Source organism: Plectrocnemia conspersa, unplaced genomic scaffold (assembly GCF_051122295.1).
Source record: "Plectrocnemia conspersa isolate PC_06_02 unplaced genomic scaffold, ASM5112229v1 ptg000014l, whole genome shotgun sequence".
Lineage (NCBI taxonomy): Eukaryota > Metazoa > Arthropoda > Insecta > Trichoptera > Polycentropodidae > Plectrocnemia > Plectrocnemia conspersa.
Window position 1 is genome coordinate 160,456 of NW_028277178.1, and position 23,410 is coordinate 183,865.

Here is a 23,410-nt window from a genome sequence, read left to right on the forward strand (position 1 = left end):
GGGATTTAACTTTGGGATAGTGCATGTACTTCAACCATCGCCATTATCCAGAGATTCCTAAACAAGGTTTTACGAATTATAGTCGACGCTCCCTGGTATGTTTCTAATGACGCAATACATAACGACCTTAACATAGAATTCATAAAAGATGAAATAACGAAGAAATACACGACATATAGAGACAGACTTAAACTCTACTCAAACAAAATGGCAACCGAACTACTTGACTGTAGATATGACGACACCAAATGACTTAAACTATATAGATCATCTGACGTACCTGACAGACATAATAAATAATAAATGTAAAATAGTAATATAAATAATAAATATGGACAGGCATCCAGTGGGATGCTTTCTTTACAACCCAATATCATATTCAAAAAAATACTAATTGTTTATGTATAGACAGATTGTAAATAAATTAAAAAATTTAAAAAAATATATATTTTGAAGTAATAGCATTGAAAAACTATTAATTTTATCGATTAAACCGAATTGCTGAAAACCAGTAAAATTAATTTCGCTCACCTATGATGTACATCATGACGAAGTTGCAGTCGGTGGCCGTGCCGGAGATAAATCTAGAGAGGGCGAATGAGGGCAGCGTCGTGGTGAAGGCAGTAGCCACGCTTCCCGCGAAAGCCATGAAGTTGGCGGCGCACAAGGCCGGAAGACGGCCCTTTCTATCCGACAGGAAGCCTAGGACTAGACTTCCGACGATAGATCCTGCGAAGAAAGCTGACTGTCCGGCGGCAGGCTTCCAGTCGTCTTCGCACACCCAGTCCAGCTATTTATAAAATCGTCACTCATTGAAATATCTTCGAAAAGCAGTGTTCCAACAGTTTCATTATTATTTTAATTAAATATTACTAAAAAATAATAATGTTTCATTTAATATACACAATGTGTCAAAATCATATTTATCAATATGTTTTTTTATAATTTTTATTTTGTAAGAAAAACGTTTCTCAAAAGCTAAATTAACATTATTGCCGATATAAGTACGGACTTCTGATATGATGTTCAAACCAAAACCTAATGAAGGTTCTAAAACCACTTTCATTAGGTCAGGTTCAAAATACAAACTAAGCCAACGAAGAATAAGTACATATAGAACTTGCATATTGCTCCATAGTTTGTCTTAATTTTGGTCAATAGGAGGGCGAAAAAACAATTATCACTTTTCAGAAGTCAAAAATTCATGTCAAAAGCAATAAAATTGTGTCGACACCGTTGTAGTGGGAACCATTTTGGTCAATTTCTAAAGAACAGCCGATTTAACAAAATCTCAATTGCCAATATACGACACAGTGTGAAAAAAATAATACTTAGAAAATAAGGAATTTAATCTTATTTACTGATTGATTATAATTTGAAACAAAAATACCATAGAATATCAATTTATATTTTTAAATTTATATTTATAATTTTAATTTAATTGTAAGTGATGCGGAAAATAGTAGTGGAGAAATATATAAAAAAATTCTGCTTCCACATATCGATGGGATTTTGAAGAAGCACATTTCAAATTTAACTCTCAAAAGTCAGCGATACAGAATTAAAGCTATAAAACCCTTACATCTTAATCTAAAAAACATAAGTAGCAGTTTAACAGAATAAATCAACGATCCTACCTGAGATATAAAAACAAAAAATATGGCTCATTCATTAGAGCAAAAGATATCTTCTTTCAGTTATTGATTTGCTTTCAAGGGTGGATATCGTTAGTAAAATGCTTCAAAACACAATTATAATCTTAGCCGAATTTGTCTATGCCTAGAAAGATTTCCAAATTTTTATAATGCAAATAATAAATGATGAATGTTTCAATATATTCACAGAAGCTGAGAAAATTAACACACAGCCTGAATTACCTATAATTCGCCAAATTTAAAAGCCACGTCACTTTTTCTACGAAACAAATAAACAGCAATTTAAGATAAATTTTAATTTTACGATTTTAGATCACATGAGCAATTCCCTCAATCAAAGGTTTGAATTAGCGAATGAAAGTGAATCTTTATTTAGTTTTTTGTACAATTTTAAAGAAATGAATAATGCTACCTTAAATAATTATTGTATGGAGCTAGATGTAAAATTTCAGTCAGACAAAACAAACATGTCAAAAAGAGATCTACATAGAAGGTATCCATTTATTTAATGAAATACTGTCTTACCGTGAAATTTTCCCCGATTTCTCGTCATCGAACAATCCTTTACAAATATTATAAAATATCGAAGAGGTAGATTTAATAGCATGCATCGCTTAAAAAATTTTAGCACTGCCAGTTTTCGTTGCCACTGACAAAAGAAGTTTTTCAAAAATCAAATTAATTAAAAATTACCTCCGATATACGATGTCTCAGGAACACCTAAATGGTCTAGCCCCAATATCCATTGAACATACTTTATCAGAAAGTATAGACTTATCAGAACTAATTAATGAATTTGCTTAAAAACATAGTTATATTATTATTTTTTGTTTAATTGTATAATATTTAAAAAAGATAAAAGAATTATTTTTGTTATTTCGTAATATATGTATATTTAAATATTTAATAAATAACCTTAATTTTGTACAAAAGACACCCACCCTCAACCCACCTCCCTAAATGCCACCCTGCTTAAAATCTACATTAAACCTAATAAAATCGTGCCGTCACTGTCAGTGTAAAGCTCGTTACCCTCACTTCTAAATCTGACACTGATTGTATATTTATTTATTTATTTAAATTAAATTAAATTAAAACCACCGTAACCTAACAGGTTACCCCAATGCGGCACGATGGTCGAAAACAATAATTGTATTATTTCAATTTGTGTATTTTTCAGTAAAATTATATTTTCACTATTTAAGTTCAAACACATTTTCACCATTAGGTATATATTTCTATTTGCGAAAATTGGCGCTAGTGAAATTATATGCTGCTCTAAAATTTTCATGAAATTCAATTTGCCAGTCACGAAACGTTCATTTGCTGTTCAAACCCAAACCTAACCTACGCAAATTAACCAAAACTATCGTGACTAAATGAAAGTTTTAAAACTTATTATAGTTTTAGGACTTGCATCTCGCATATTGCTCCATAGTTTGTGTGAACTTAGATATTACACTTAGATTGCTATCCTTACCGATATTACTACGGACTTTTGATATGAGAGTATTAGTCAAAGTACATTCAAAGCGAATTTTGTTCAATAAGAGGGCGCAAAAACAATTTTCCCTTCTCAGAAGTCAAAAATCCACGCCAAAAACAATAAAATCGTGTCGTCGCCGTTGCAGTGGGAACGCTCGGTAACGAGTGTTCATCGATAGTAAGAAAATATTTTAATATATTTTTCTACTATCGAAGATTTAGAAAAATAATTTTATTTTTATAGCGAAAATGCTAGATTTTGGAAACAATTCGTACGTTATGTTTTTTGTATTCAAATGATCGTTTTAATTTTAGATTTGCACCTCCGAGACAGCCGTTTCGAAGCCGCTGTCCCTGTCGTAGATCCACCCCCTGTCGCAGGGCACAACCGGAGGATAACCGTCTTCGGGGAGATTCGGGTAGCTGGGCTCCTCCTCGGGCGACCAGTCGTATCGGTAGCAGCCTCTGTCGGGCAGCTTCCTCAGGTAGTGGCGGATCTTGGCCGCCGTCGTCTCGTCGAGGACGCGCAGGTGACGGAATTCGGAGGCGTTGCACCAGTGCTCGGGCGCGATGGAGATGAACGTCTGCGAGAAGTAGTGGAAGGACGAGGCGACGTTGACGAGCGAGAAGAGCGCCATCAGCAGCCACTGGTAAGGGCCGAAGTCGCCGGCCTTCGCCAGCAGCGCGTCCGCGTCCGAGTACGCCTCCATGTCTTCTGCCGGCTTATCTTTCAGTAACGACTGATTCGATCGCTAATCACTCGTTACTCGCGAGACAGAATTGTGGCAATAAACAAAGAATATCACTCGAACCCGAAAACTTCCTAAGCCAACGGCGTAGACCGGCAATGCCAGACTTTATTGAAACGTATCTTATTATAAGTATCTTTATTTATTTTGTAAATCAAGTGCAAGGACCGAACAATGCGCGTATATGCACGATTATGTACACAGCTTTAACATATAATAATATAAATGTACTTATTTATTTTTCTCTTTTGTTTTGTTTTTTTATGTGCAAGGCGATAATAAGAACAGGTGGACATTATCCGACAGTAAGATAAAACTTGATAATACCTCAGAACTTGGCGGAAAATACTAAAGTACAGAAAATTTAGAAAACCGCATTCTGGACTGCAAATATATTTAAATTTAATTGCCTATCATGTCAACGTTAAATTAGACTCGCCACGTATACCGTTGTGACACTTTACCGATAAACTCTCTTTATCATTGTGAGGTTTACAAAATGACTGCCCTCTAGATCGCTATACTAACAAATGTGAATTGCCAAACAACAAACGAGTGGAACTGTCATTTCGGAACACCCAGGAGTTTGAAGAGTGATTTAGCACGATATTCACGCAGACTTTCAAAATCCAAGGTCTAAACTGAACTTAATTTATTTAAAGCCAAAACAAATCAATAAAGATAATATATAGTACAAATTGTTATACTAATCTTGTAATAATTGTATATTAGCCTTCAAAAACAACAATTAAAGAACACTGTAATACCACTTTCCGCCACCGTTGCGTTCCCACTGCAACGGTGTCTACACGATTTTATTGCTTTTGCCGTGAATTTTTGACTTCTGAGAAGCAATAATTGTTTTTGCGCCCTCCTATCGACCAAAATTCGGTTTGGATATACTTCGACCAATACTCTCATATCAGAAGTCCGTATTAATATCGGTAGGGATAGCTATCTTATTTTTAAAACATAGTGTAATAACGAAGTGTCAATATTTAATATAATTTAATTGAAAACATTCATACTGTCTTTAATTTTAAATGCCCCGATAGATATTATGTGGCACACCGTTTTGAGTTTTTTAATTTAAATTAAAATATCGACATTTCAATACCGATGTTTATCTGTCATAAAACTTTGAAATGTGTAGTTTATAAATAGTAATTTACATTTTTTTTATTTGCTTTTGTCACATCTTACTTGCTGCTCTAAGCTTATACAAATGTTAATCCAACTCCCCCCCTTAACTTTAGTTCTTGGTACAGGAAACAATACTTACGAACGCATGATTAGGTGGCACTCAAATATTTCCGGGTTGCGTGAAATCTTTGCTAGCAGCTTATTAAAAAATCGTTTTTCGCGACTCAACAGATTCGTACCGAAAATACTTTGATAACCGAAACTCATCGGTAAAACTGTCCGACCCTCTTTCTCAAAATCGTATAAAATCTAAACTAATTTTCCTGATAATGTGAAATAATCATATGTAACACAAAAGTTAGTAACATTTTAGACTTGCGGGCTGCAAATGTAGTCAGTGGTGGATCAAGCTTTTTGGAGGCCTCAAGCAGAACATAAGTTGGGCTTTATATTAAGGTGACCATATTTTGAAAATATCAGCGGACACCAAAAATAAAAAGTCCATTTATATATCTTTTCTACTGCTGTGATACATTTGATTTATTGTTTTTTTTTACAAATCATGAAAGATCTTACATTCCGTATTTTGATTTAAATACAATGAATTATTAATTATGAAAAATTATTTACGTTAACACCCCTCAGCGCTATTTAAATTTAATCATCGGCTCATTCGTTCAAGTAAATGTTAATTATTTACTTTACCGTTACATGATTGTGACTGTTTTTGGCGTAGAGTAGTAATAAAAGATCAATTCGATGGTAGTCTATCTATATTCGTTCTTTTTTACCTAATATCTGATTGTCAACATTTATTTTTTGACTTCATTTATATTTTTAAGATTCAGACCCATAGAGAGTGTGGTACGTGTTGTATTGTAAAATAAATAACAAATACAGTATTTTACCAAAAAAAGAATAACAAATAATACTGGAAAGTAATAATTTGGAAGGCATGATTTAAAAGAGTTCTAAAAATGTGCTTGTTAATATTATATTATACATATTTGCGGTTACATTTTGACTTTCGTATTTGAAGTTGGTATTTATCTGGGTATCTTATACCGAGTTTCGCTATTTTATATCAAATAAACGTAAGTTATCTTTTTAACCTTGTATTTCATATAGTTTTGTATATTTTACTTACTTTTGATATTTCTTATACATTGTGTCTAATACTATTATTCAATGGCTTAGTATATACATGATTTGTATTCCAGAATGCCTTAAATAAAGTCGTTTATTTATTTTGTTATAATTGGTCGTATCTTAAAAGTAAACTACAGTCGTTAAAACAAGTAAAATAAAAAGCTACACTAGGAATGATAATTTTTATTAGGAAAAATATACGTAAATTTGTCTATTTCGTTTCAAATTGGTATCCTCGATTCTTCAAATCTTCCCTCGCGTCGACGATCTGCTCCTGCAGCTCTTTGGCGGCGTACTCGCAGTCGTTGAAGGTGAACACTCTGTACATGATGACGCTAACGGCGTACACTCCGAAGAGACCTGCGAAGATTACGGGAGACGCCGCTATGAAGCCCATCCACTTGTCGAAGAAAGGCGACTGCACGTGACGAAAGACGACGGCGAACCAGACGCCGAAGAGAACGGCCGCAGCGGAGAGCCACTCCAGTAGCTTGGTCATGTTCTGCGGACAGAGAGCGTTCGCAGTAGCTAGGTGCGTGCTAAAGGTCGATTTCAATTCGTCAATCTCGCGATGACATTTCGTTTCTCATTCTCCGATCCGAGCCGACGACTCGGATAATGTCCGGCAGATTATACCTCGATTTGACGTAGTGGCTGTCAAAACAGAGTTGGCCCTAACACCGTCAGTGTCGACCGGCTACTGTAAACGTCAAATTAGATGTTCCACGTATATATTATACCTACTAGGTAGGTATGTAATTTTTATCAGAATTGGATTTTTTTTAATGCAATCAGTACCTATATTAACTTTATTTGAAATTATTAACTAAGACATTTTTATTGAATTTAAAGTAAGCGCACAACTAGTGAAGATTATATTTTTTTATAAAACTGAAGAAAATATACGAAAAAAATAAATTTTAAATTAGTTTTAATGAAACTTTTGTGATAGTTCAGCTTTGTTTACAATAGATATACATATCTATTTCGAAAGTTGTGATTGGCAATCTTAATCAATTTAACGTTTTTGTCTGTCAATAAGCATCTGCATCTAGATTCTACGAAAAAATCTGATAATACATATGGGATTATGTATTTGATGTTTAGGTTCTCTTGTGTTTTTAAGAAATATGGGTATTTCTTTTCGAATGGCAAAAAAAACGCTCCAGGCATTTTCCAGCACTTAACCAGCAAATATCGAAATGCAAAATCAAATCGCCGAATGAAGCATCCACTTCACTTGAGAAATAGTAAAACTTACGATGAATTTAAGCTGTTAATTTTTATACCTACTTGAATTTTATTGATATTTCGGTAAAACTTCCCACGGAGGGCTTCCTGGTGAAATAAGCAGTGTGTTGTTGGATCTTTTATGTTGTTTTTTTTTCTACAAAAACCAATTTCTGGCTTCATCAGTTACGATGTATGACCATTTGTAGAACCCTTCAAACCTTATAACAGAGTTTTAAACTCTTTCAAAAATATCAACGTCTGTAGTAGTCTCATTTAAATCATAAATTTCTTAATTTCATTGATAATAAAATTCAGTTCAAAATATCTGAACTCAAAAAGTTTTTTTTGAGTTTCAGTAGCAATTTCTCTTCCTTAGAAACATTTTGGAGATGTTTTTGAACAAAAATTTTGAAACTTCCCTTTTTTAGCTCTCCCTGTTAAAATATTAATTATATTTTGACAGATGGTTGTTTTTAAATTTGGCCCCGAGCCGGGGAGCAGCGGCCATCGCCGGTTTGACAGTGACAGCCGACGGGGCCATGACGTTAGACGGCGTGTCATTGTAACGTTCGCTTTAGAGTGAAGGAAGATAGTAGATAAGTGGGAAACTAACCGAAACCCGTCCACAGAAAGAGCGTGATGTCGTTCGCGCCTTCGTACAATAACGACCGGCCAGCCGTGGGGGGCGGCGGCGGCGGCGGCGGCGGCGCGGAGGCGGAGTATCCTGCGGACCCTGCGTCGGGAGGTTTCTTCCAGGCGGACTATAAGAAGTACGCTCGCGCTCGTCTCATTCCGTCTCTTTGCGCCCTCTTTCCACTCCGCTTTGTTGCAGGCACGAGGACCTCAAACAGATGCTGGACGGCTCGAAGGACTCGCTCAAACTGGAGGCCATGAAGAGGATCGTCAGCATGGTGGCCAAGGGCCGCGACGCCTCCGACCTGTGGGTCTAGCGAATGCAGTAACGCCCGTTTACAATTAATTATTCGCTATTTTTATATGGAATAGATTCCCCGCCGTCGTCAAGAACGTCGTCTCCAAGAACATCGAAGTCAAGAAGCTGGTCTATCTGTACTTGGAGCGCTACGCCGAGGAACAGCAGGACCTGGCTCTGTTGTCCATCAGCACCTTCCAGCGCGCTCTCAAGGTGTGCTCTAAATAAGACTTCTCCAGTAAAGCAGGAGGGATTTGTTAAAAATTTGATAAAATGATGTTGCAAATTATTTTGTGCCTTCAAGAAGACTAATAATTCATTTCGAAGTTCATCAAGTCTTAATTGTGCTTTTCCTCCGGATAGCCATCTCACTTCAGTATTTAATAAAAGTGCTTTATGTTCACTACCCATTTCATCGCACAAAATTTTAAATAATCTGGATTGAAGTGGTCTAGATTTTACATAGTTTATTATTTTCACAGCTTCATCTATAACATTTTTATAAAAAGATTGAAAAATCTTGTATAAAAATCACGTACAAGTGAATTTGCCTGAATTAATCGTGTAAAAAGTGGCATTCGTGGCACAAAAAATTTTGCGTAAAAGTGAAATCACATAAATAAAATTCGCATAACAAGCACTAATATCGTGTGATTAATTAACAGAAAAATATTGTTTAAATTCGATCAAATTTTAAAGTTAAAAATAACAACACCGACTTATGAAACTTTTACCTCCAGAATTTATACACATCAATGTTGAATATTTAACACATATTTTCAAGCTTTTTTATCAGATTTATTAACAATTTTAATGTATTAGCAAGACTAACAATTTTTTAATTTACTCCAAATTTTTGTGAAATATCTATTTAGGCTCCGCGGAACATAGTTTGGGAAACCATGCACTAATCTATAATAAAATTGCTTACATACTAATAAGAACTAAAGGTAATACATACTTAGCTAAAATTAAATTAATTCTTACTTTAAACTAATCTTTTATTTCTAATATTGCAAATATGTTTATCACTTCATCAATATTTGCATCAATATTCCTATAGATATTTAATAATGCTGATTGTCTCTCTTGACCCATTGTACTCCTCAAATAATTCTTCCGACTTAAACTTGAGAAACTTCTCTGCGCTGAAGTTACGCTAACTGGTAATGTACAAATAGTTGGATAAATATCCTCGTCAAGATTGCTAAATGTTCTTTCCCAAGTTATAGATTGTTGACAAGATTGGGATTAGATGAACTGTTTCAGTTGCAAAATTTCACAATTAACTTGGTATCTTAAATTTATATTATCATTTTTTCATGACTTTGGCAAAATTGATAAAAATTTGATCAATTTTCTGCCAAAGCTTTTTTCAGTATTACAGTATTAGTACATTACATAGAATTAAAATATTTCTATATAAAATAATTGTCAATTTGTCAGAAAAACGGTCCATTATATCCATAATGAATGTATATGTTCTTCATATAAAAATCTTCTGGGCCGTAAATTTAAGTCAAGAGATTATAACGAAGAAAACTTTCAGGATCCGAACCAGCTTATCAGGGCGAGCGCGCTGCGCGTCTTGTCTTCCATTCGGGTCGAGATGATCGTCCCCATCGTCATGTTGGCCATCAAGGATTCCGCCTCAGACATGAGTCCGTACGTGAGAAAGACGGCTGCGCATGCCATCCCTAAGCTTTACAGGTACCGTCTTTTGTCAAATAAAAAAACAATATAACGCTAAATTTACACTCAACGCGACAGCCTCGACCCCGAACTGAAAGAAGAGCTCGTCGCAATTATCAAAAAGCTGCTCGCAGAGCGCACCACCATTGTGATCGGATCGGCCGTGATGGCGTTCAGCGAAGTGTGCCCTGAAAAGAACTACCTCCTGCACCCCAACTTTCGCAAGCTATGCACCCTGCTCATCGACGTGGACGAGTGGGGCCAACTGATCATACTGAACGCTCTCACCAGATACGCCAGAGAGTACTTTTGCGATCCTAACATCGGGGTAAGTTTCTAATGTTACGACCTCCTATTGTGTTTGTTTCGCGCTTATCGGTTATTGCAGGATGCGGCGCAATCCGACGAAGAAGACCGGCCGTTCTACGATTCGGAAGATGATAAATCAGACGACAACGCGGATAAAAAGAATTCAAAGAGAGACCCCAAAAGAAAGCTGCGTTCCGGCGCCGGCTCGCTGGACCCGGACCACCGTTTACTGTTGAGGAGCGCGAACCCACTGCTGCAGAGCAGGAACGCGGGAGTAGTCATGGCAGTCGCTCAACTATACTATCACGCCGGACCAGGTAAACTATCAAACTCGTATTAAAAAATGAGCTGTATCGAGCGACGCTATTACAAGGATAGTAATTAAGATTTGAACAACAATAATATAATAAGTTTAGGCAAAGTAAATATTTTATATAAAGTTAAAAAATGATTTGGAATTCTTTCGCTCGTTTATTACGCTATAAATATTATGCTATTGTACACTTGTTCATATTACTACTCATTGTCATTCGACAATTGTTATTTGATGTTTTTTATGCTCACAGCCGGTGATCTACCCCAAGCTGCCAGAGCTCTTATAAGACTGTTGAGAGGCCCCATAGAGGTGCAGAGCATCGTGTTACATTCCATAGCCTCTCTGACCATCGGCAAAAAGGTGACGATACTTGCGCTAAACAAATATATATATATATATATATATACATACATATGCGTGTGCGAAGTATTCGGAGCACACAGTGTACTATTTGACCAATCTAACTAGACAAACATCAGAATCAGACGGAATATTTATTCTAAAAATGTGTTTTAGATGCAAAAATCGTTGTAATAGATGCAGATTTGAGAGACGATTTTAATCTTAGGCTAAAAATCGCAATAGAAAAAGAAATCAGTTTTAAAATTGTTTTGCAACACTAACCTTGAAGAATTATTTACAAATGTATTAATCGCATTAAAAATACTATTGACTTTGCCCGTTTCAGTTGCCGAAATAGAGAGAACTTTTTCAAAATTAAAACTTATTAAGAACTATGTATCTACGATTGAGCATGAGTCAAAAAAAATTGAGAAGTTTGGCAATAATCTCAATATAAAATTAAATTGCTCAAACTCTTATTTTACGGACGAATTTCGCTAAAATAAAAGCCAGACGAATTCATTTTACCAAAAGTTGAAACTTTTGTATAATAATTTTTAATTTTTATTATTTCACAAATTTACAAATTTTTGTTAGTTCTCTATTTTCTTTTTTGCATTGTATTGTGTATTTTTATTTTTTATTGTATTGTATATCAGAATATATTTATTTTTAATTATTGATTATTTAGGCGCAAAAATCCACAAGCCGGCCCTGCATATAGTACCTATATATTTATGCATACAATATATACAAATTACACTTTACAAAAAATTCTGACAAAGTTTCTAATTTTTATTTTGTTGCTTTTAGAGCATGTTCGAACCGTTCTTGAAGACGTTCTTCGTGAGAACCAGCGACCCGACGCACATCAAGATACTGAAGCTTGAGATATTGTCCAATTTGGCCACAGAGGGGACCGTTCCCGTGATCCTCAGAGAGTTCCAGACTTATATAACGTCCAGCGACAAGACTTTCGTCGCTGCCACCATTCAAGCGATTGACCGGTGCGCGGCCAACATCAAGACCGTGACCGACACTTGTCTGCAAGGCCTGCTGGATCTCCTGTCCAACAAAGACGGTGAACATCTTCATTTTATAATAGTTAAAGTAAAGGCCCAAAGACTAATCTACGTTTTGTTTCTCGCTCTCTCAGAGGCCATCGTCGCCGAAAGCGTAGTGGTCATCAAGAAACTCCTGCAATCGGAACGATCAGTCGATCACAAGTCCATCATCGCGCAAATGGTGCGACTGCTAGACAACATCACCGTCGGGGCGGCCAGAGCCGCTATCTTGTGGCTTTTGGGCGAATACCGATCGGACCGAATCGCTCCCGACGTTTTGAGGAAATGCGCAAAGACATTTGTGCAAGAGGTAAGAACAAATAACCGTTTAACTGTTTCCTTGCATAAAAATGAACGTTATTAGTTTCTTAAAGTCATTGTTTAGTCATAATCATATGATATTATAGTTAATATTTCTAAATTTCACTGATATCACTAACATAAACAGTGTTTTGAGATTTCAGTTGATTCGACTACTTCTAAAACTATTTGATTTAAACGTAATTTTATCAGAAAATTATTAGAAAATAATACAATAACAATTTTATAAATATATAGCATTAATCTTCATCAAGCGAAAAACCTTCAATATCTAATATAGAATAAATGCCTTCATACAAATTTTTAATGTTCTACCATCGTCAATGGAACCTAAATTAGTGACAATATTAAAAAGTGTTATTAAAAAGCACATTTAAAATGTTTAATAAATACATTATATTTAAAAGTCGCACTATGCATAGAAGTTATTGAATGTTAAATTTTTTCGGGATCGTCCTCTAGCTACTGGTTTCACCGTAATCATTCCCGATAAATACGGCGTGTCTTGTAGGTTCTTTGACTTTATATTATAAAAATGTGTTGTATGTGATTTTTTTCGATAAAATCAAATAATAATCAATTATTGTGTAAAATATGTACTCTTGCAAAAATTATTTTTAAACTTTCTATAAACTGCAACATTAACAATAGTTTGACATAAAAAAACATTTCCAACTTGACGATTTCGTATTTCATATAAAACGATTTTCACTGTTTAAATATAAATATTAATTAAATACCTGCCATCACTTCCAATATTTTTTACAGGAATATTCTTACCCATATAATTAATAGGAGAACTTCCTTTCACCATTGCTATTCTAATTAACTCTCCTTCATTTTTTTTATTTTATGTGGGTTTTTTTGGTTTATCAGTTATATTAAGAACTTTTTTATTATAAAATGTAAGGTGTTGTATTTTTCAAATTTAAAATGCATCTGATCAGAGATTATTTGTACATGTTGCACATTTTTTCTTTATTTTTTTGAGTAATGTAATAAACTAGTATCCCCTCGACACTTAAGAAAACGAAATTTTATTTATGTAACAGAAACACGCACATACTTGAGAATATCTGTTCTGTGTATGCACACAATGCGTTTGCTCTTGTGTTTTTGTGGCGTTTTTGTAATGTGAGCTGCTCAATCCTCGTGTAAAAAATGGGTTGCCCAAGGTCTAGTTTCTTGAATTATACATAAATATATAATCACATTTTATTTTCTTCTTAATTCCACTCTCGTGTCTGTGACCAATTGGAATTTAACAAAAATGATGAATATAAAAGTTTTTATACAAAATCATTTATATTTACATGAAATATTAGTAAAATTATTTTAATCTTTTTAATTTTAATGAAGACATCCATATATCATCATACAATTTTTTTAATTTATACATGCATTGTTTAGTCAAATGTGAAGAAGTTGTTTAGTTTAATGTGGAACCAGCAATGTTCAGGACATTGGTAGTTATTCATCCAAAATGTCTGGACATTGGTTGTTTATCCAAAAGTGGTGATTTTTTGTGACAATGGTAGTTTTACGATTTTTTTCCTTAATGGTGCTTGTAGAGAATGTCCAGCTCTATCCGTTTCGACAATAAAACAAATTTCATTAGCACCACTTTTTCATATAGTTTTCAATAACAAGAGACACTTGTAATTGAAGATAGTTGTCGTTTCATTCCACAGATCCCACCACTGTTTGATATTTGTTATGCGAAATATTAAATTAAAAATGATACTTGTCAAAATGGTTAAAGATATTGAACTCTGGTCTGTCTTTATTTAACAGGAAGATTTGGTGAAACTGCAAATACTCAACCTCGCCGTGAAGCTCTACCTGACGAACCCGAGTCAGACGAAGCTGCTAGCGCAGTACGTGTTCACTCTGGCTCGCTTCGACCCGTCTTATGACATCAGAGACAGGGCGCGCTTTCTCAAGAGGTTCGTCTCACCGGGCGAAAACGACGAAGGCTCGGTGCTGACGAAGCGTGCAAAAAAGATATTCCTGACAGCGAAACCGGCTCCCTTGCTGGAGAGCAAATTCAAAGGTTCCAATTGTTGTTTTATTGAATCTTTATCGCGATCTGTACTTTTATCGTCTCTTCGACAGAACGCCAGCAATACACCCTCGGAAGCCTGTCTCATTATGTGTCGGGCCGCGCGCTGGGCTACATTCCGCTTCCGTCGTTCCCCGCCGAGCCGTGCCCCTCGGCGCTGAGAGATCCGGCGCAGAACGAGTCGTCGGACGGCGGCTATGATAAAGTTATAACACTTTTCGACGATACTACTACTAAGTCTTCAAATTCAAACATAAAAATTTTACAGGTGAACAAACTGTTCTACTCCAAGTCTGACGAGAGCACGCCAGCCGACTCGGACGAGGACTCTTCGGAGGAAGAGGAGGACGGATCGGACTCTGGAGCAGAGAAGGGGTAAATAAAAAGAGATATTTTCGTGTTTTCTTAATTTTATTTAAAATCGAATTCGTCGGTAGAAAGAAAAAAACGAAAACGTCGAGCGAAAGGACCAAAAACGCGTCTTCGTCTTCCGGCGGCGAGAGCGGCTCGTCCGACTCGAGCTCCGGATCGTCAGACGAGTCGGACAGCGACGGCGAGAGCGGCGAGTCTTCGTCGTCGGAGGACACCGACGGCGACACCGAGAGCGGCGCTGAAGACTCCGAATCGGTGAGTGTCTCGCGGCGATCTGACGTCGCCCGTCGCTGACTGTCTTTGTTTCGCAGGATACAGAGGCGCCCGCAAAGACGACGCCGAAGCCCGCGGTCGAGAATAAAGAAAAGTCGAACTTAGACCTGCTGCTGGAGCTGGGTGAAACGAGCGACGCTCTGCCGATTATGACTCCGACATACGGAGGCTTCCTCTCTCCCGCGGCTGGATACGTCGGCCCCGTCCAAGGTGAGATTCGGAGAGGTCTCTTGATATGTGCCGTGTGCTAATTGTAAATCTACTCAGAGACCGTCTGCGAGGTGGGACCCAGTTGCGTCCCTCCTAGGACCTACGAGCTGCTCTCCAAGATAGCCGGTCGCGGCTTGGTCGTCCGCTACGGGTTCGCGAGAGCGCCGCATCTGTACTCCAGCAAAATGGTGTCGCTGCAGCTGTTCTTCGACAACCAGGGGGCCGAGGACCTGACCGACGTGATCGCCGACAAAAAGGTAAGAAAGAGCGTGCGGTCCTAAGCGCGATAAAGCGAAACTCCGAAATTTTCAGGGACTTGCTGCGGATCAGTCGATCCATCCGTTCCCCCCGATTCCGCTGCTTGAGGTCGGCCGCAGCCAGGTGGGCACCATGGGCGTGGACTTCAACGACACCACTCAGCCGGCGCATTTCGTCATCAAAACCAACCTAGGTGAGTGCGAAATCCGATCGAAGAGTCGCAGCGTATTAACTGCCGTCTCCTCCGCAGGAGACTTCCCCGTCACCGTGAAACCGCCCGTCGGAGAGCTCGTGCGCAGCGTCACAATGTCCGAATCTCACTTCCTGACCGAACAGAAGGGACTGCGAGGGATGACCCAGGTGAGCGACCTCGGCCGTTAATATTAAAACTCTCGTTCTTAACTCTATTTATGTTCAGTTCGAAGGCGAGAGCGGGTATCCCGGATCGGACGTCGCCGTGTGCCAGAGGGTGGTCGACGCGGCCAACTTGGCTCCCATCCCTTCGCAGGGAGACACCTTGAGGTTCGCCGGACGGACGCTCAGCACTCGGCGACTCGCACTCGTCTCGGTCCGTGCGGAGGGCGACCGGACCTTCGTCACCGTGAACTGCGACAAGATGGTGATCGGGTCCATGCTTCTCAACGAGCTGAAGACGTCGTTCGCGATATAGCCTATGTCGATTCTTATAGCTAATAAATGTTGAAAACGAACTATCGTATTTTATATTTACACCGTAGTTACAAATCGAAAGAGGGACAGAGGGAGAGAAGCGCGGGTCCGTGGAGCGCGCTAAGGCAAAAAAGGCACCCGCGTCAGCGGAGGGCGGCGAGGGCGCACGCCAGCGAGACGGCCAGGGGCAGCGCCCTGGGGGGACCCGTCGCCGCCGCGGTGCCGTTGCCCGCCAGGATCATCGCGCGCAGCCTCAGCCGCTCGCGGTACTTAGAGTTTTCCTCGGGCGGGTCCAGACACTCGAACTCGCAGCAGCGCTCCCCCACCCGGAACTTGTTACAGAACTGCAAGCGAAAAGCACACATTAGGATACAAAAAAAATCACAAATAAATAAACGTTTATTTTACTTCTAAGACATACCGAACAGACGAATCAAACATTTCTCATATTTATTTATAAAATTGGCTCTAAAATTCTTACAGGGACGACATTTGGGTAAGGGGGGCAGGTGGAATGCATGTCATTTAATGAAATCTAAATATTATAAAAACGACCACTGACTGAGCTGAAATAACGTCCCTGTGTTATCGATAATTAAACATACAATTAAAAATATTATTATGTCAAACTTCCAATCACCAACTTATTTATTATTACACAACACAACCAGATAAGAATTTCCAAGATCATACGTAAAGCAGTTGACCTTTTTTTAAATGAGTATGAACATTTTTTCTACGATAATTTCACCACAATAAATAGTTTTATACATTTTATATTAAATAATATATTATGAGTTTGCTGAACAATATTTATGAATAAAACAGTTGAGAAATGTTTGATATTTGTGTTTTATTTTTCGGAATTTTGGCTATCGTAGATGTAAAATAAACATGCAGTGAAATGATTTATTCACAATGAATCGAATACGGGAAACAAAATAAAACTTAAGTGCCATAGAATATATCTTTATTTTTTATCGTTGCCTGTAATCTTAAATAAAACAATCTCTCCAAAAATATAATTATTACACCAGAGTTTGAAGATCGAGTAGTTTTAACTCTCACCGCGTTTGACGGCTTCAGCCATCATGGCGAACAAGCCTCAGACGCGGATGACGGACCTAATCGTCATAAACAGTTGGTTATGTAGCGTTCATATTAATATTTTTATAACAATATTACGACTTATAGTATGTGAGAATCGAATAAAGCACATATAAACCGAATTTTGACCAATAGGAGAGCGCAAAAACAATTATTCCTTCTCAGAAGTCAAAAATCCACGTCAAAAGCAATAAAACCGTGTCGACGCCGTCGCTGGGAAGTGATAATTGTTTTTGCGTTCACCTATTGACCAAAATTCGGTTTGAATACGCTTTGGACTAATTCTCTCATATCAAAAGTCGGTATAAATATAGGTAAGAATAGCTATCATATTTATAAAACATAGTGTCTCATCCAAAAGTACAGACAAACTATGGAGCAATATGCGAGATGCGATGTTTGTCTGCACTTCTTCCGCTAATTTTCCCCTGAGAGGTGAGTTGGCTTAGTTTGTATTTTGAAGTTCTAAAACTATAAGTAGTTTTAGAAATTTCATTAGGTTAGGTTTGGGTTTTAACACCAAATGGACGTTTCGTAACTGTCAAATTGAGTTTCATAGATATTTTAGAGCAGCATATCAGTTCAATTATATTTTCGCTAAAAGAAATATATATCTACTCGTAAAAATGTATTTGGACTTCACTAGTGAAGATATAATTTCACTGAAAGGTACACATTTACTATAACATTTGTACATCATGTAAATGTATTGTATGTATGAAAACTTGTGTGAGGATTTTTCTTGAAATTCGCTCACTAAATCACCATATCTACGGTAATAATAAGGATGAACGTGACAAAAAATGGGACACCAAAGGGGGAAAAATGGTTACTAATAAATAACACGTTGTAATTACCCTCCTTGAGTAACGTTTGCGAAAACAACACACCATCGGACGAAAAAAAGAACATTAAAATTTAGCCCGTTGCACAATTCGACCTTCAAATATGTCCATCAAGCAAATTTCACTTTCTAGAGGCGTGGATATATTTCGTTGGTCGAAAAACGAGTGCAATAATTAGGCGAATGGTCGCTGCATGGTTAGGATTCGCCAGAGAGCTTTCTATATCTATGATACTTAAAGCCGTTCTCCAAGGGACGAAAGGCAGACGGCGAGAGAGGAATGGATATCCGGCCAGAGAGGAACAGAGATCGAGGGACATAGGTAGACAACAAGAGGAACGTGCCATAGAGAGATGAACATAGCCAGACTACGAGACACGCATCGACTATGAGACCTCAGAGGACCATCCACTGGATATCATCCTTCCGCCAGCATCTCTACCAGCGCTTCCGGAGAAAAGCGATACTCGCCTACCATAGTTTGTTGCAATGCACATATTTTATGTATTTTTATATAATAATTTATTTTTTCTTCACAAAAAAATATTTAAAAATTATTTCATTTTAAGGAGGGGGGGGGGCAAAATTTGGAGTTCCGCCACTGGCTCCACTGATTTTTTCCTCCAACGTTTGGTCTGCTTATCATATAACAATAAACGGAAGCAATAATGTCATCGGAAACTGCAATTGAGCTTTGATAGCAGTTCAAATCTTCAAAATTTATGGATTTTTTCAATGGCCTCGGAAAAATTATGATGTTGATTATGAGATAACTATATCAGGGTTTGACATCAGTGCAAACGTATAAGTTACGATGAAACTGACTAAAGAATCTTTATAAATGTTTTGATATATGATAGAGAACATAATATTAATAATACAATTTAATAATTAAAAAAATTAATAACACGTACTTTTCTGGGATGTAAATATAATTAAACTTTAATTAACGTAATAAAGATACTCATTTTGCCACTTTGCAATTTTTTTGTATGTTTAACTTCAACTTAAAAGTGCGTCGACTGAGCGAAAAAATAAAAACGACCGCGTAAACGCGTGCAAACAACTTTCGGAATTAGAATCGAAAATGCTATTTTTAAATAAATTAACCGCCGTAGTCGAAAAGTCGATAGCGTATTCGAACCGGGACGTAAAAGACAACAGTTCTCGAAAGGTCGGGTAGGAAAATCGACCCTTAATGCAGACCTTACATAAAAAAAGGCAGACCTTACATATTTTTTACGTCGGAACTGCAAAAGTATAGTTCATTCTGAAACTCTCAAACCCGGCTAGATAATAACGGCACAATTTTATTTCGATCAGTAGAACCTCTTGAACTAAAAAATGCCTATCGTAATGTTAAAAAAATTAGGGACTAGATACATTACGCATCTGAGGTACTTTTTAATCTTGCCCCATCAGATTACCAATTTTCAGATCGATGATATATTTGCTTGTCGGTAAAAAAGTTACGAAGAGATTAAGACGACTTGCTGAGTATATAAATTCGAAGCCTCCTGAATTGTAAAGAGACAATAAATATTGACAGAAAGGCTGTAAATATAATTTATAAAACGATATTTTTACGATACACTAATAAATAAACTGAAGAGTAATATGTCTGTCCGTAAGTAAAATTAAGTAAATGACATTTTTTCGCATTACCTAATAATCTTGTTTCTTGATTTTGTTTGCTCTTGTACCATATGTTTATTGTAAGTCGCATAACCTGACAATAAGAAATTCTGTATCTATGTATTCAATAAAAACATTGCAAAATTATACGTACCGTTCAAAACAAAAAAGTTAGAGTGCAGTGTATTTTTCTTTATGTAGTACAACTCATGATATTCCAATAATGAGAATTGAATATACAGTTCTTTGAGGACAATTTAAATGAGCAATATATAAAATAATTGTTCAATAAAACGAATTGTTTGTGCATTACTATTGGAAATAACCTTATGGATATTTCTCTGCAACGAATTATTTTCCGAAGATTTACATTACATTAATGCACAAACAATTTGTTCTATGGAAAAAAAGTATTTATTCAAATGCACATATCTCTCAGAATAATCCCTAATTCTTTAGGTTCCATTATCAACTCTGTAAAATGCATGCAAGTTCGCCGGCGAAATTGTGTTTTATGTAAATTTAAAATATTATTCTAAATCTAAGATCAGTTTAATTTCGAATGAAGAAATTCAGCCCTTTTTATACATACAAGAAATAAAAAGACCGGAACGTTGTCTTCAAAAGCACCCACTTTCTAAGTAGTACTTTCACAATAAACATTATTCAAATGGACAGATTGTTATTTGACACGGCTCCGTTAGTGTTAAAATTTGTTTGCAAATTATTGTTGACTTTATTGCTTTTTGAACGTTAAAAATATTATACATGATAGTAAATTAATAGCAGTAAATTTAGGTATTCGATCTAAAAATTCAGAAATAACGAAAAATCAACAACAGCACCAGTTGCAAAACAGTTTCTAATCTGTTCCGAAAATATTTTTTAAAACATGGCATTAAGCACTAATATGCTGCTCTAAAATGTCTCAATTTGACAGTTGTGAAACGTACATTTGCTGTTCATACCCAAACCTAACCTACACGAATTAACCAAACCCAATTAATTATAGTTTTAGAATACAAACTGACCCAATTAATCTTTTAATTGGGTCAGTTTGTATTCTAAATTAAAGTTTTAAAAATATGATAGTTTACCTTACAGATATTACTATGGTTAAATTACAGATATTACTATAGTCAAAGTATATTCAAATTGAATTTTGGTGAATAGGGACGCGGTCGCAATGAGAACGCTCGTTACCGAGCGTTCCCACTGCGATTTTATTGTTTTTGACGTGAATGTTTGACTTCTGAGAAGTGATAATTGTTCTTTGCCCTCTCCTATTGGTCAAAATTCGGTATATATAAGCTTTATTCAATTCTTACTCGTAATATTTTTATAAAAAAATAATATAAACGGTTAATAATCGAGCGTTTTCACCGCGATGGCACGATTTCATTGCTTTTGACCTGGACTGGTAATTCACTATATAGCAACACTGAGCAGCAAAGAAAACACGACTAATTATTAAATAAATATTATGAGTACATTTTTAATTCCTAATTAAAATATTTCTCATAAAATATGAATTCTGAAAATATGTTGCAACGGTGGTTATTTTTTATATTTATTTGTAACATGGAAATGGTTAACTCCTACCTATTATTATTATCCAAGAAATTATATTACGATGTTAAAAAATATATAAAATGTCGTTTTTGTCATGAGGCCCGGAAACGTGTTTTTCCCATGGTCCTTGTACCAATGTTATTTTATTTAATTACATATGGATAATAAATATTGAAATATTAAATAATTAAATAGCTTTAATCGTGTTTATATATAAATATATTATTTATAGAATAAAGAACTATTGAAATTTTAGAGAATTTTGTCCTAAATTTAAACTTAATATTGCGTTTCACAATAATTTTGCGAATGTCTTATTCCTTTGACTGCCACTGGATGCATAATATAATTTTAATTCATTAAATTGCATTTAATATTAATTTGGTAAATAAATAATAAAAAAAACATACTACAAATAGAAAATGCCTAAACGCTACGCCAGGTCCCTAGTTAGTAAATAGGTAGTCTTACAACTAATATTTTTTTCATTTAAAAAAAACATATTCTCATTATTAATTTTTTTTCTTATAAACTAGAAATATTCGTTTTAAGGAATGCTTATAAAATAAATTTTCCTTTACATGCCAATATCATAACTAAAAAAATACTAATTGTTTATGAATAGAAAGATTATAAATAAATAAATAAAAAAAGTATGTATTCTCCTGTATTCCTAATTTTGTAATAAATGTTTTTAAAAAAATACATTTTTCGAAACAGTTGTTATTGGGGCTTAAGATATTTTTTCAGATTTATTTTTGTTTACGGCAAAATCCTTGCAATTCAATAAATTTTTAATTGATTTAAAAATTATAGTGCACGAAAATTAATACAACTACTTTGCATAGCAAACAAAGAGCTTTTCATTTTATCATAAAACGCATGAATATTTTTGAAAGGCCGTGGGTTTGATATCCCTGAAACCGTGAGCCTTTTAAAATACCTATTTCAGATTTATCGTGAAACCATTACGATTAAATCAATTTAATTCGAGAGCTTTGTAATAAACAAAAAAAATAGGAATTAAATTATTTTAATGTTTTTATCCGTTCAACCGATGTTTATATCCTGTGTGCGCCACTGACCCAATAAGTTCGAGACAACAGCTACCCTTATTGCTTTTCGCGCTAAAAATACGATTGTCGCTACCTAAAATAATATTAATGACGATTAAAAAAAATGAGTAGTTTTACGCGAGTTCGAAGGCACTTAGAACTTATTCGATTTCCGCGCGATCAATTCCGCGAACGACTACGAAGTTGGCGCGCTACGACGCCGGGCGCTACGCACGTATGGAGCGTCGCAGTAGATGGCCTTGCACCACTTGGGCTCCGAGTGGTAGCACACGCACAGCGAGCAAACTCCCGGTCCCGGCACGTACAGCAGTCCGTGCGCGATGGACTTCCCCTGGAAGTCCGTACACTCTTCCTCGATGCTCTCTGGAGGAAAGTAATAGCGTTTAAGGGAAAAGTTCGTCTATGCCGAGGGTTTCGACTAGGAGCTCACCGGCCGTAGCCAGCAGAGCAGCAGCGACCAGCAGCCTAGCGGCAGGCAGCATCGCCAGGCTGAGATGGCTGCGAGCCGGGCGGCCGCCACCGACACACTGCGGTATCTAGCCACCCGGCGCCCCACCTCCTATCGCCGCCCGCTTGCCGCCCGACCGCCCTCTATCTCCGCCCGCTTCGATTCGACGCATGCAGGGGAAAAATGCGCATCCGCGTCGCGTGCATTCTCATTTCTCTTTACGTCTTCTGCAGTTTTCTCTAGACGTGTTGTCCGAGCAGGAGCGTAACCGGGTTTTGGCTCCCTAAGAAAACACTTGATTAGACGCCTGTAGGTTAATATTTCAAGTTTTTAAACAGAATAAATGTGACCGGTCAACCGAATCGATCTGTCATAGGTCCAAAATACAGGTAACAGGTGTCCGGAAGAGTTGTAGAATATCAGCAAATTGTCGAAACTCGAAAAAAAGCGTACAAATCAGTCAGACAAAGTGTGAAGTAATGATCAAAAGTAATA

The 23,410-nt window shown here is 36.6% G+C and overlaps 4 protein-coding genes across 6 annotated transcripts in view; 1 reads left to right on the forward strand and 3 right to left on the reverse strand.

The window, feature by feature from the left end:
- The window catches only part of LOC148225880 (organic cation transporter protein-like), a 35,736-nt gene extending 31,744 nt beyond the window's left edge, over nt 1-3,992 (reverse strand). For both annotated transcript variants that reach the window (XM_088204814.1, XM_088204815.1), the window contains exons 1-2: nt 3,464-3,992; nt 532-790 (exon numbers count right to left, since the gene is read on the reverse strand). In XM_088204814.1, the coding sequence (XP_088060940.1) occupies nt 532-790; nt 3,464-3,850 (646 nt within the window). In that variant the 5' untranslated portion in view covers nt 3,851-3,992. The remainder of the gene's footprint in view (nt 1-531; nt 791-3,463) is intronic.
- Nucleotides 3,993-6,349: 2,357 nt separating this feature from the next.
- Nucleotides 6,350-6,906, reverse strand: Dpm3 (Dolichyl-phosphate mannosyltransferase subunit 3). Its single transcript, XM_088204817.1, has 2 exons — nt 6,818-6,906; nt 6,350-6,683 (listed from the first exon to the last, which is right to left on the reverse strand). Exon 2 carries the CDS (start codon nt 6,678-6,680, stop codon nt 6,393-6,395), a length of 288 nt encoding a protein of 95 aa, XP_088060943.1. The 5' UTR covers nt 6,681-6,683; nt 6,818-6,906; the 3' UTR covers nt 6,350-6,392.
- A 1,020-nt stretch (nt 6,907-7,926) lies between these two features.
- rb (adaptor related protein complex 3 subunit ruby) lies at nt 7,927-16,274 on the forward strand. 2 transcript variants are annotated; one of them, XM_088204819.1, is made up of 19 exons: nt 7,927-7,976; nt 8,044-8,184; nt 8,247-8,354; nt 8,420-8,558; nt 9,895-10,055; nt 10,116-10,365; nt 10,426-10,663; nt 10,913-11,022; nt 11,818-12,085; nt 12,161-12,378; nt 14,184-14,442; nt 14,505-14,656; nt 14,720-14,826; nt 14,889-15,078; nt 15,135-15,306; nt 15,364-15,563; nt 15,619-15,757; nt 15,815-15,924; nt 15,983-16,274. In XM_088204819.1, the coding sequence occupies exons 1-19, from the start codon at nt 7,954-7,956 to the stop codon at nt 16,232-16,234; spliced, it is 3,237 nt and encodes a 1,078-aa protein (XP_088060945.1). In that variant the 5' UTR covers nt 7,927-7,953; the 3' UTR covers nt 16,235-16,274. The 2 variants fall into 2 exon arrangements, with proteins under 2 accessions (XP_088060945.1, XP_088060944.1); XM_088204818.1 differs by having other exon boundaries at nt 15,619-15,924.
- Nucleotides 14,844-22,996, reverse strand: LOC148225884 (uncharacterized). Its single transcript, XM_088204820.1, has 3 exons — nt 22,898-22,996; nt 22,682-22,830; nt 14,844-16,577 (listed from the first exon to the last, which is right to left on the reverse strand). Exons 1-3 carry the CDS (start codon nt 22,947-22,949, stop codon nt 16,377-16,379), a joined length of 402 nt encoding a protein of 133 aa, XP_088060946.1. The 5' UTR covers nt 22,950-22,996; the 3' UTR covers nt 14,844-16,376.
- Between the last annotated feature and the right edge of the window lie 414 nt (nt 22,997-23,410).